Below are 11886 nucleotides of genomic sequence, written 5' to 3' on the forward strand. Positions count from 1 at the left end.
ATCACATAATCACACATAACGATCCAAACGGTCCTAATTACACAAATTCGCCGGTAATGACCCGTAATCATTTAAACACACTTAATGACACGTAAATGATTGAAATTACACAAATTTGTCCATAAATTTATAAAATTACATAATCTCACATAAACGGTCAAACATTACACTATTAAACTTAAATAATGATTATACTTCAACGGATCGGACAAAAAGATACAAAGTGTTATTCTCAACCATTACCCTAAACATGAAATCAACGTCGCTATCATCTTTGAGAAGTTATGGATAATACACGGTCTTCCAGAAGTCCTCTTCCTTATCCTCCCCCAAGTCTAGGCCTGACACATTTACTATCACATCACGTGTTCTATGATTTGAACCAATATGGATAAAGAAGTCGTCAAGCTTTGCCTTCAACTCGTCCAACTTGTCGGTGGGGTTTACAGTGAACCAAGCCCTCTTTTTCACATCTACATAACGGACTTCATGTTTAACCGGATCTTGTGTATCTTCAGACATGTTTCACCTCACAAACTTCACAAAAATATAATGAAAAACAAATATGAGATAAATGAGATAAAATAAATAGTTGAATAATTAGAGACAAAGTAAGTAATGCAAGCAATAATTGGTGTGACATAACCGGCCACCAAAAAAATAATTCATTTCATTTAATATATATAATATTAGTTACATATTGGCCACAAATATCCAAATTACATAACCGGCCACCAAAAAATATGTCGGGGTGTAATACCACCAAAAAATAGGACGAACACCGACCGACCTATAACTGTCCTAACCTATAATAACCTATCTAAGAGGTCTAGTGACATTCCTAAATTGTCGTCCTCTTCCATGTCTTCCGTCCATTCAAATTCTTGTTCCTTTGTTTGCAGGATGGGAATATCATCACAAACAATTGGATTGTACTCATTTGTTGGTTTCTTTGGCGGCTTAGGCTCCTTAGACATGAGTTCATTGAAAGCGTTTTGTCTATCCAAAAACGCAAAATGCCAATTCTCCACCTCACCAATCTTGTTGTTCATCCACTCCTTACAACTCGGTGGTAACGGACAACCTTCCTTCAAACTCACATGAAGATAGTGGTCGGAAATTAAGCAAACACACATGATGTTGGAATTTGGATTAAGTGGAGGAGCACTTCGGATTGGGAAATATGTCTCACATACACCACCCGTTTCGGGCAAAGTCAATAGAACAACGGGTCTTTTGTAGCAAGAAGCAATAATGTGACCCATATCCGGAGTGGTCATCCACTTATCTGGAGGCGCAACACCAATTGTACGTTTAGGAGGGTATAAACCATTCAAGATTATGTTATACCGCTCCTCCGTGTCATATATCGGTATGTAGTCACTCTTATGATTTCTCAACTCTTGAATAAGTGCTTGACGAACCAATACATGATCTTCCTCATCCATCCCCAAGTGCCTAGCTATCACCTGGAATCCACAATGACCATCCCCTTTAACATTCACAATTTCTTCAACAAAAGGCATCATGATATTTGGAATTTTTTAAATGTATGGGATATTCCAAAACGGTTTTGAAGTAGAGGATGAAGCTTGTGAGTGGGAGTAAGTGCCAAGGCGTGCATCTTTCCTCTTTGGAAATGACCTCTTTGGTTGTGAAGGTTGACTATCCGGATTTTGAGAATCAATGGTCTCCCACCTAGAGGGGATTCGACCCGTTGATGACATTTTGAGTGTAGTTCTCTTTCTTTTAGGTGCTCCCTTGGTTACCACCTTTTTCAAAGGCGGAGACAAAAATGTGGTTTCCGGAAATGCAATTTGACGGATCATCTCTTTGATGTGGAGCTTCATATTGTAAGGGCTTTTCTTGAGAAGTTCTTGAATGCCATTCCACTCCTCCATCACGGAAAAATTATCATCTATCTTCTCTCCTTGTACACACAACCTTTTCCAATGAGGGTATATATCATCCAAGACAAGAGGCAATTTTTGCTTGCTCTTCATGGCAATAATACACGCACAAGGTAACCCGTAGGATGTCTTTTGAACACAACCACAATCTTCCTCACCAAATCTGACTGTTGATAGAGCCAAACCGCAAGTGCACGGCCTATCGAAGTAATAGTAGTAAGTAGAGTATCGTTCCGCTAGGGAGTTGTTCAACTTAATTAACTTTTAATGAATGATTAGAGGAGAGAAAGTTGATAAGGGAGAGTTTGATTGCTGAAGGTAAAAACAATAATAATAAAGGGCCTTAGGATCGTTGGTTCATCTTAATAACTAATCCTTCACTAGACAAAACCTAAACATCTAATTTCATGATTTACACACTAATTTCTAAAGACCGGTTTCCCTTAGCCCCTCACCTTTCCGATGAAAGTCCGGTGAGAGTTTACTTCTAGCAACCAAGCCTATTTCACTGACATGATTACTAGAAGATGCATAGAGGATTGAAACTACTCTTTGTCTCAATAATTGCAAAGACTATTTCACTGTTTTGCAATTATTGTCTAGATTCACTTGTTCCAACATCAAGACTCCGCTCTCGCTTTATGAATTGATGTTTGGGATGATGGATTAACGATTATCAAACCCTCCGCTTTCGCTTCCACAGTTTGATAATTGTTAATCCACGTTAAGACGGTGAATCTAGATTAGAAATTAGGGTTACATAGAAATTAGGGTTTAGACATGTTTTGTTTAGGATTGAGTCATTAGACTCCCCAATAATCCTAAGACTAAGAAGTCTACTCACTCATGTTCATCGTAGACATGGGGGAAGAAGAGAGAAATACGGTAAAATAAATTGCAAATAAATTGTTGGATGAGTTTCCTCGTCATGTCCGGGTAGCTGGTGACAGAGAAACGAGGGAGGTTCATGTACCATCGTAAGGCGGCCTCGGAAAAAGTACCCGCCAGTAATTTGCACTTGAGGGAGTCAGGGGCTCCGACTACGGACATACGAGTGTTGAAAGCTGTCACGTGCTCCATAGGGTCGCTCTTCCCGTCGAAGACGGAGAGATGGGGTGGTTTGAAGTTCTCTGGAACCGGCGCTCCCCAGATCTCGGCGGACAGAGGCTGCGGCTCTAGATCGTCCATCTCGCCGTGGTGGGATTCCTCTTTTTCCTCCAGTTGTTTCTGTTGTATGTTCTCCATCGAAGCCTGTAGGGCGTCGTTGCGATCTTGTAATTGAGCGAGTTGAGTTCGCATGGATTCTAACTCTTCGGCTGTCGCCATGATGAAAGGCTTTTCTCTAAATCGTACGTGAGGTGCGATTTAGGTTTGCAAAGGAAAGGGGTTTCCAAGTCGTAAGGTGGTCTTACGATTCAGAGGTCTGGTTTTAGGTTTTCCAAATCACGATTTGCGATTTAGAAACGTGGTCAAGGCTAGTTTTACCTTTTCCCACAGACGGCGCCAACTGTACTTGCAGAAAAGTACGGTAAGGAATACTAGGATTCTAGGGTTTGGACTGATGATTAGATACCTTGAGACTGCTCTCAAGAGTGTTATTTATAGCCTGTTTATGGGTTTGGGCTTTGGTTGCTTGGTTTCCAAGCAACCGGGGTATTAGCGTACTTTCGATGATTTTGGAGGGTTCTAGAGACTAAGTGAGGCGGCACCCTCAGGGAAGACGCGCCTGGGCCTGTGGCCCTTCTGGGGGGCGCCCAGGCCCTTACGGAGGGCGCCCAGGTCTTTATGAAGGGATTTTCCTTCTGGAGTGCGCCTAGGCCCTTACGGAGGGCGCCCAGGTCTTTGCGAAGGGATCTTTAGCCTTTAGGAATATTATGACGGTCCAATGGTGGAGAGCTACTCTATTTATAGCTTTACAATTGACTTAGAAACTAAGCAACTAAAAGGGTAAAACGGTAAAGCCGCAACAGGGTAACTTGGCCTTGAAGAAAAAGCAGCAAAAGTGGTTTCTGGGACGGGCACGGCCGTGCCACATGTTGGCACGGGCCGTGCCAAGCTTCTGAGTTGGGGGAATATATTTTTGCTCCGTATCTTCGTATTCTTGCGCTGTATTTTGCTCCAGTCCTCTTTCTTTTGCTCCAAGGCACCTTCCACCATATATTTATTCCTAAAATAAAATAAAAGACAATTTGAAGTAAAATATTCTAAACTAAAATAAAATGCAATAAAATAAAATCAAATCTAAAATAAAACTAAACTAAATAAGGCAATAAATAAGACTATCTATGACTCATCAAACTCCCCCACACTTGAATCTTTGCTTGTCCTCAAGCAAAAGGCAACAGACATAGCAGCAACAAAAGATTGATTTATGGCAATATTAAGAACATAAGTCTCAAAGAAAGGTTTTGTTACAAGTACACTAATTACAATTTCAAATATTCCTCATGAACCTATTCTACCCAACATTAAGTCTCAAGTGAGTGTGTGTGTGTGCAGTCCAACCCTTTTCTTGCTCCTGTATAAGACAGATATTATGAGGAACAGGTTCTATCCTTAGTGCTAAAGTAACCGAGAAAAGTCCTTTCTTCATTTCATATAAGAGTGATGGGAATTTAAGTTAAGATTGAATTAATTTAACAGTTAAGCACAAGGGGCTGCAGATGCTTAGGGGCTATCTATCCTCGTAGGAAGTCTTCTCGGATGTAATTGTCCTTTCCCCCTAGATTCAAAATCACCCTAAGCAGTGCTGCAAAATTATTATTTGTTTCATCTCCGCGTAGGAAGTCTTTTTGGATGTAATTGTCCTTTCCCCCTAGCATTGATGAATTTGTTTCATTTAAGTTCAAATTAAGGAGTCACCACCACAATTAGGAAGTTAGGATGTAATTGTCCTTTCCCCCACATGTTGGTGCCATTCTCCCGCCCCATTTAACATTAACAAATTAAGAAGAATATAACAATTAAGAACAATTTGATTAATTTTCCCACACAAACTTATACTACTTTTACTCTTAAGACTTTAAAGAGTCTAAGTTAACACTAAAGCTAGAACGTGTTCCTTAAAATACCTATTCATACATTTACTCAAGGATTGCAACCGGGTGCTTTTCTTATTGGAGAATTTTCACAATAAAACAAGACATGGGTATAGCAAGAACATAAGAAACACAAGAAACTACTTTCATGTACAAGAAGCAACCTAAAGAAGAGACAAAACAAAAATTTTCATGCCATATTTACATTAAAAACAAGCTACTAGTCATGCCTCTTGCTACAAAAACAAAACAAAAGAATAAAGTTCAAGGGAGTTTGGATACTACGACTCTAGACACTTTATTAGGCCCCCCCCCCCCCCCCCCCCACACTTAGGGGAAGCACTGTCCTCAATGATTCAAAAGAAAAATAAAAGAAGAAGAATAGAAGAAGAAGAAGAAGTAGAAGAAGAAGTAGAAGAAGAGGAGGAAGAAGAGAGAGTAAAGGAAGAGGAAAGCTCACAATTTTATAAAGTAGACCATGGAGGAGAAGGTGTTGTATCATGTTCCGTAGCATTTGATTATTTTCTTCATTTATTCGATTGCCCCTTGGGACATTGTTTCTTAGCCCGACCATTTCAACACCTTGTCTTTGTTTCTCGGTGCTTATTTTGTGAACCTTGGTTTGCATCCATGCCCACTGTTCTTCATTATAGCTTCCACCGGCTTCTTGCTCATGGTGCAAGTTTGCACCTACCTCCTTCTTGATTACCATCATCATCACCATCATTATGTACCTGTGGGTTAGTACCAACATAAAACAAATTTTCCACCACCTCCGGATTGGTTATGTCCGGATTAGGTAGAATAATAAGCTCTAATAATTCTCCATTCATATTGGTAATTGTGAGTAGGTTCATGGGTTCTAAGGACAAAGTAGTAATAGTATATAAGTCTAGCCAAAAGTTTCCCTCTATCCTCTTGATCCCTTGATTCACACTTACCCCAAACTAACTTCCTAGCAAGAAAAGTGATGATTCCACCTACCATTATATCACCCTTATCATCCGGTTTCTTTTTAACAATTGAAACAAGATAATCAAGCAAATAATAGCAAATGTTAATATGATGGTTATAAAGCATAGCCCACAACATAAACAGCTCTCATCATTCCCTACCTCTTTCCTACTCTATACGGTGCAAGCCATAAACCTTTCAAGGTACCTAAGCATAGGGTTGTGTTATTCAACAACCTAATCACATTATCCTCTATTCCTAGTCTATCCATAGCATTAACATCAAGGTACCTGCAAGTAGAGATAGTTCTAGAGATTAGAGATTTATACCTATTCCTTTGCTCGGGATTCTTGAATTTGATCCTATGATTACAGGTTGTTGATTGCTTCTTGCACCACTTCCGGAGTCTTCAATCTCCTTACCTTTCTTCATTGATGCCATTGACCTTAACTTGACTTGGTGTGGATTTTGGGTGAAGGTTAGGGTTAGGCAAGGTTTTGGTTGGGAAGAGTTGGTTTAGTGATGGGGCTGTGGTTTAAGTGAAGTTTAAGAGTTGAGTGATGGAGATTGGTGAAGAAGTTTTGGTTTTTGGGTTATGGTTTAATGGTATATGAATTTGGTTTAGAGGGTTATGGATAAAGGATGAAAGAGGTTATTTTGAATGAGGGAAAAAAAAAAAATTTTTTTTTTTTTTAAAAAAAGTTTTTTTTTTTTTTCTTGGGCACGGCCGTGCCACCTTAGGCACGGGCCGTGCCTAGCCTCTGGACCTTAGGCACAAATTTTTTTTTTTTTTTTTTTTTTCAAAATTTTTTTTTCAATTTTTTTTTTTTTGTTTCAGGTCAATGGCTTCAACTTTCTTTCACTTTTTTGTATCATATTTGGACAAATACCTACAAAATAAATTAAAATAACACAAAACAAACAAAAATAAAAGCAATAAAAATCATGGGTTGCCTCCCACGAAGCGCTTGTTTAGAGTCACTAGCTTGACGGTTAGAAGGTGGTTTATCTATCCTATACCCAATCTCTCAGAAAGGGATAATGGCAACAATCTAACATGCTCTCCCAAATCACACATGGCTTTCTCAAATGTTTTATATCCTATGACACAAGGTATGGAAAATCTCTCTGGATCCTTAAGTTTAGGTGGCAATTTGTTTGGAAGTATCTCAATAAAATTTCTAAACTGCTCATCTAACTTGGATTTAGCAAACTCTTGTGTTAAAGGAATTTTAGGCTCATGAGATGGTGAAACAAATGGCTTGTCATTCTCTCCTATAGCTTTCTCACTTTGAGGCTTATCACTTCCTATCTCTCGTTCATTGTTCTTAATTTTCACAACGGGGTCCTCTAATTGGTTACCATCCCTAAAAATAATAGCACGTATATGGTATTTGGGGTTGGTTTCGGTTTGGCTTAGAAGGACTTCGGAGGTTTGAGAGGGAGTAGCCAGCTGTTGGGGTACTTGAGAAGTCTGAGTCTCTATCATCTTACTGTGAGTAACTATGGAGTCTACGTTCAATGTATGTTTGGCAAGAGAGTCCTTCAAAAATTCAGTTTGGTTTTTAAACTCTTGGAGCTGCTCAGATTGATTTATAAGAAAATTTTCTAAAAAAAGTTCCAAGCTGGATTTTTGAGGGACTATTTGGTTGTTTGCATAACTGAGTGGTGTTGTTTCTTGTCCAAAAAGATTTTGAGGGGTTTGAAAAAAAATTTGGTTATTTTTAAACCCTTGATTATATTGAGCATAGTTTACTTGCTCAGGACTTCTAACAACACTACCTAGTTGGCAATCAATGCCAATATGGCCAAATACACCACAAACTTCACAAAGAGGTGATACAGGGGGAGGTGTGACAGCACTAGTATTTATTTTATCAAATTTTTGTGTGAGTGCGTCAACTTTAGCAGCTAGATGATCAAGGGAAGAATTTTCATACATACCTACCTCTTTCTGAGAGGGTGAAGGAGCAACATTAGTGGTGTCCCTTCCGTAGGTCCACTGATAGTGGTTTTGTGCCATGTCCTCGATCAAAGCATATGCTTCTGTGTATGTTTTGTTCATCAGAGCTCCACCTGCAGCTGCATCAACATAAATTTTTGTGGGATACAAAAGGCCATTATAAAAAGTGTGAATAATAAGCCAATTCTCTAAACCATGGTGGGGACAAAGTCTAAGCATTTCTTTGAAACGTTCCCACGCATCGTAAAGAGATTCTCCATCTTTTTGAGTGAATTGTATGATTTGATTTCTTAAGTGAACAATTTTAGAATGAGGAAAGAATTGGGCAAGAAAAGTTTGCCTCATTTATTGCCATGAAGTGATAGAACCAAGTTTTAATGAATTAAACCAAGCACTAGCTCTTCCCCCTAAGGAAAAAGGAAAGTAGTGCAGCCTTACGACCTCTTGGTTTGCATTCACGGTTCCACTGAGTCTTAAAAAAGTTGAAATATGAAAATTCGGATCCTCAGTGGTTGATCCGAAAAATTGATTTTGCTGAACTAACTCAATAAGTTCAGGTTCTATTTCAAAATTGTCATCAACCGTTGGGTACACAATAGCATCGTATGACTCATTTGAAGATGGGATTGCATACTCTATGAGAGTGCATTCCTTAGCCATATCGTTATTATCTTCCCAAGAAGTTAAAGGCAAAAGAAGAAATAGAAAAAGATTTTTTTTTTAATATAAAATAAAATAAAATAAAGAGAAAGATTTATTATTATTTTTTTTATATGAAGTAAACAAAATAAAATAGAATCAAATAAAGATTTTTTTTTTTTTTTAGAAAGAAATATAGAAACAATAAAATAAAATAAAATAAAATAAAACAACGAGAAAGATTTTTTTTTTTTTTTATAGTCTAATCACTATTAAAAAGTTAATCAAATTTCAACAACTCCCCGGCAACGGCGCCAAAAACTTGATAGAGCCAAACCGCAAGTGCACGGCCTATCGAAGTAATAGTAGTAAGTAGAGTATCGTTTCGCTAGGGAGTTGTTCAACTTAATTAACTTTTAATGAATGATTAGAGGAGAGAAAGTTGATAAGGGAGAGTTTGATTGCTGAAGGTAAAAACAATAATAATAAAGGGCCTTAGGATCGTTGGTTCATCTTAATAACTAATCCTTCACTAGACAAAACCTAAACATCTAATTTCATGATTTACACACTAATTTCTAAAGACCGGTTTCCCTTAGCCCCTCACCTTTCCGATGAAAGTCCGGTGAGAGTTTACTTCTAGCAACCAAGCCTATTTCACTGACATGATTACTAGAAGATGCATAGAGGATTGAAACTACTCTTTGTCTCAATAATTGCAAAGACTATTTCACTGTTTTGCAATTATTGTCTAGATTCACTTGTTCCAACATCAAGACTCCGCTCTCGCTTTATGAATTGATGTTTGGGATGATGGATTAACGATTATCAAACCCTCCGCTTTCGCTTCCACAGTTTGATAATTGTTAATCCACGTTAAGACGGTGAATCTAGATTAGAAATTAGGGTTACATAGAAATTAGGGTTTAGACATGTTTTGTTTAGGATTGAGTCATTAGACTCCCCAATAATCCTAAGACTAAGAAGTCTACTCACTCATGTTCATCGTAGACATGGGGGAAGAAGAGAGAAATACGGTAAAATAAATTGCAAAGAAAGTAAAAGGGAAAATAAAGACTTTTATTAAAATAGCAATTGAAATAAACAAAGTAAAGCATGATTGTTTATGGTGGAGAGCTACTCTATTTATAGCTTTACAATTGACTTAGAAACTAAGCAACTAAAAGGGTAAAACGGTAAAGCCGCAACAGGGTAACTTGGCCTTGAAGAAAAAGCAGCAAAAGTGGTTTCTGGGACGGGCACGGCCGTGCCACATGTTGGCACGGGCCGTGCCAAGCTTCTGAGTTGGGGGAATATATTTTTGCCCTGTATCTTCGTATTCTTGCGCTGTATTTTGCTCCAGTCCTCTTTCTTTTGCTCCAAGGCACCTTCCACCATATATTTATTCCTAAAATAAAATAAAAGACAAATTGAAGTAAAATATTCTAAACTAAAATAAAATGCAATAAAATAAAATCAAATCTAAAATAAAATTAAACTAAATAAGGCAATAAATAAGACTATCTATGACTCATCAACTGTCTTGGAGCGTTTCAATTCATCATAGATAAATCTCAATGCTTTTCTAGAAACATAACCCTCTAACTCTTTCATCATCTTGATCTTTTTGTATTTGTGCTCAAAGACCGTTTTGTTCCTCCCGAAACTACCTTGTATCTCACCAAATTGCACCGCCAACATCTTGTGAATTTCATCCCAACATGATGCCAAATCACCCACGCTACTCCTCAAATATTTTTACAAAACTCCATGAGCGGATTCAACAATGTTGGTGGTTCAACACCCTAAATGCAAGACTTTATACGTCCATGCCCTCACAAATTTCTCCTTAAGGTTCAAAACCGTTTCTTCGACATATTTAATGAATTCCAGAAATGGCATGCATACCTCTTTGAATTTCAATAAATTACTTGCATATGATTCCTCCGTAGGATATTCAACCAACTCTCTCCAAGCATTCACCACTTTCTCAACAACATCGCTATTCTTCATCTTGTTCTTCTTCAATTTTTTCTTGTCAAGTTTTGCACCCTTAGGAGGCTTTGGCACCACTTTACAATCCGTGATGCACTTAGACCTTACATTCTTCCCAATATAAAAATAATAAAGCATGGTGTATGTTTCAGGGAAAACTGTGCCAACAGCCTTCATCAAAGCACCATCCCTATCGGTGCAATCACCTTAGGCATGTTGTCTTTTGAGTACAAGAGACCTTTCAACATGGTAAGTGCCCAAGCAAAGTTATTCTCTAGTTCAAAGTGAAGAAATGCGAAACCAACGGAATACGTCATTTTTGTAGAGGTGCAACCAACTATCTCAAACAACTTCATTCGGTAGTTGTTGGTTTTGTATGTAGAGTCCATGACCAAAACGGTCGGAAAGGTGTTGAGCAATTTAATTGACTCCGGATGAGCAAAAAAGATGTCTTCAAGAGTGGTTTCCTCACTATTACATCTTGTGTAATAGACATACTTATGCTCTACCAACATCGAAATCAAGAATTGCAACTCCGTCATGTCACCTCTTTCCCCCTTGCGCCATCTTGTTCGCTCATTGTACACTTGCTTGATTGTTGTCACACTTTCGTCGTTGTTTTCCTTCAAATTGGTGAGAATATTCTGAGGCACCGTCAAGCTCTTTGTCATTTCGATAACTTTTTTCTTCTCCTCCACACGAAGTCTACCCGCAATTAGGTGTCCTTGTAACTTTCCCACCTCTAAGTCATGGTTGTGCATTCCACAAAGCATTGCAAGCCACCAATCATTTGTATCTTTATCAAAGAAACCTTTCAACCTAAACGGACAATTACATTTCCTTGAGTCAATGCCTTCAAGGTTCGGTTTCTTCCTTGTCTTAGGTGGCTTGTATACCCCACTCCTTTCACATTGCATCGTCAAGTACAGCCTTTTTATAACGGATTTATCTATACAAACACCAAATCCGGCCTTTACCCCTTGTCCGCGAACCCAAGTAAGTAACTCTTCTCGCTCTCTCCATCTTGCATTTGTTGTAAAAAATGAGGCGGTGTCACGAGCTTCACAAATAACACCGGTAGGTACCGGTTTAGGTTCTTCAATTTTATCAATTCGAGCTTGAATTGGAATTTGGACTTTAAATGGTTTCAAATTAAAGTTTAGTTTGACATCGTCGGAACCTACGCCGGAACCTTCTTTTTTGGCCGGTTTCGGTTCAACGTCATCATCCACGACTTTGTCAACCATCTCCATATATATATGTTGAATAAAAAAATTTACAAAGGAAGAATAAATAAATTACTTGCGGAACAAGCTAACCAAAAACAATAGTGGCGCTAAGAATTCAAAAAACATGACTGCACAGTGGCATGACTTAAGTCACGCAT

General features: G+C 38.3%; 1 protein-coding gene and 1 non-coding gene across 2 annotated transcripts; one reads left to right on the forward strand and one right to left on the reverse strand.

The window, feature by feature from the left end:
- Window positions 1–806: 806 nt before the first annotated feature.
- Window positions 807–1526, reverse strand: LOC146937730 (uncharacterized). Its single transcript, XM_085749509.1, has one exon. It carries the CDS (start codon window positions 1524–1526, stop codon window positions 807–809), a length of 720 nt encoding a protein of 239 aa, XP_085605635.1.
- A 6529-nt stretch (window positions 1527–8055) lies between these two features.
- LOC146937731 (small nucleolar RNA R71) lies at window positions 8056–8163 on the forward strand. Its single transcript, XR_015033726.1, has one exon. It is a non-coding gene; the product is annotated as a small nucleolar RNA R71 (small nucleolar RNA).
- The last annotated feature ends 3723 nt before the right edge of the window (window positions 8164–11886 follow it).

The sequence above is a fragment of the Medicago sativa genome, chromosome 3, assembly GCF_051527215.1.
Source record: "Medicago sativa cultivar Bolivia chromosome 3, Bolivia_mono, whole genome shotgun sequence".
In the NCBI taxonomy this organism is placed as follows: domain Eukaryota; kingdom Viridiplantae; phylum Streptophyta; class Magnoliopsida; order Fabales; family Fabaceae; genus Medicago; species Medicago sativa.

Excerpts from the sequence above, each read along its gene's own strand:
- LOC146937730 (XM_085749509.1), bottom strand. The coding sequence starts at position 1,526 with ATGCCTTTTGTTGAAGAAATTGTGAATGTTAAAGGGGATGGTCATTGT.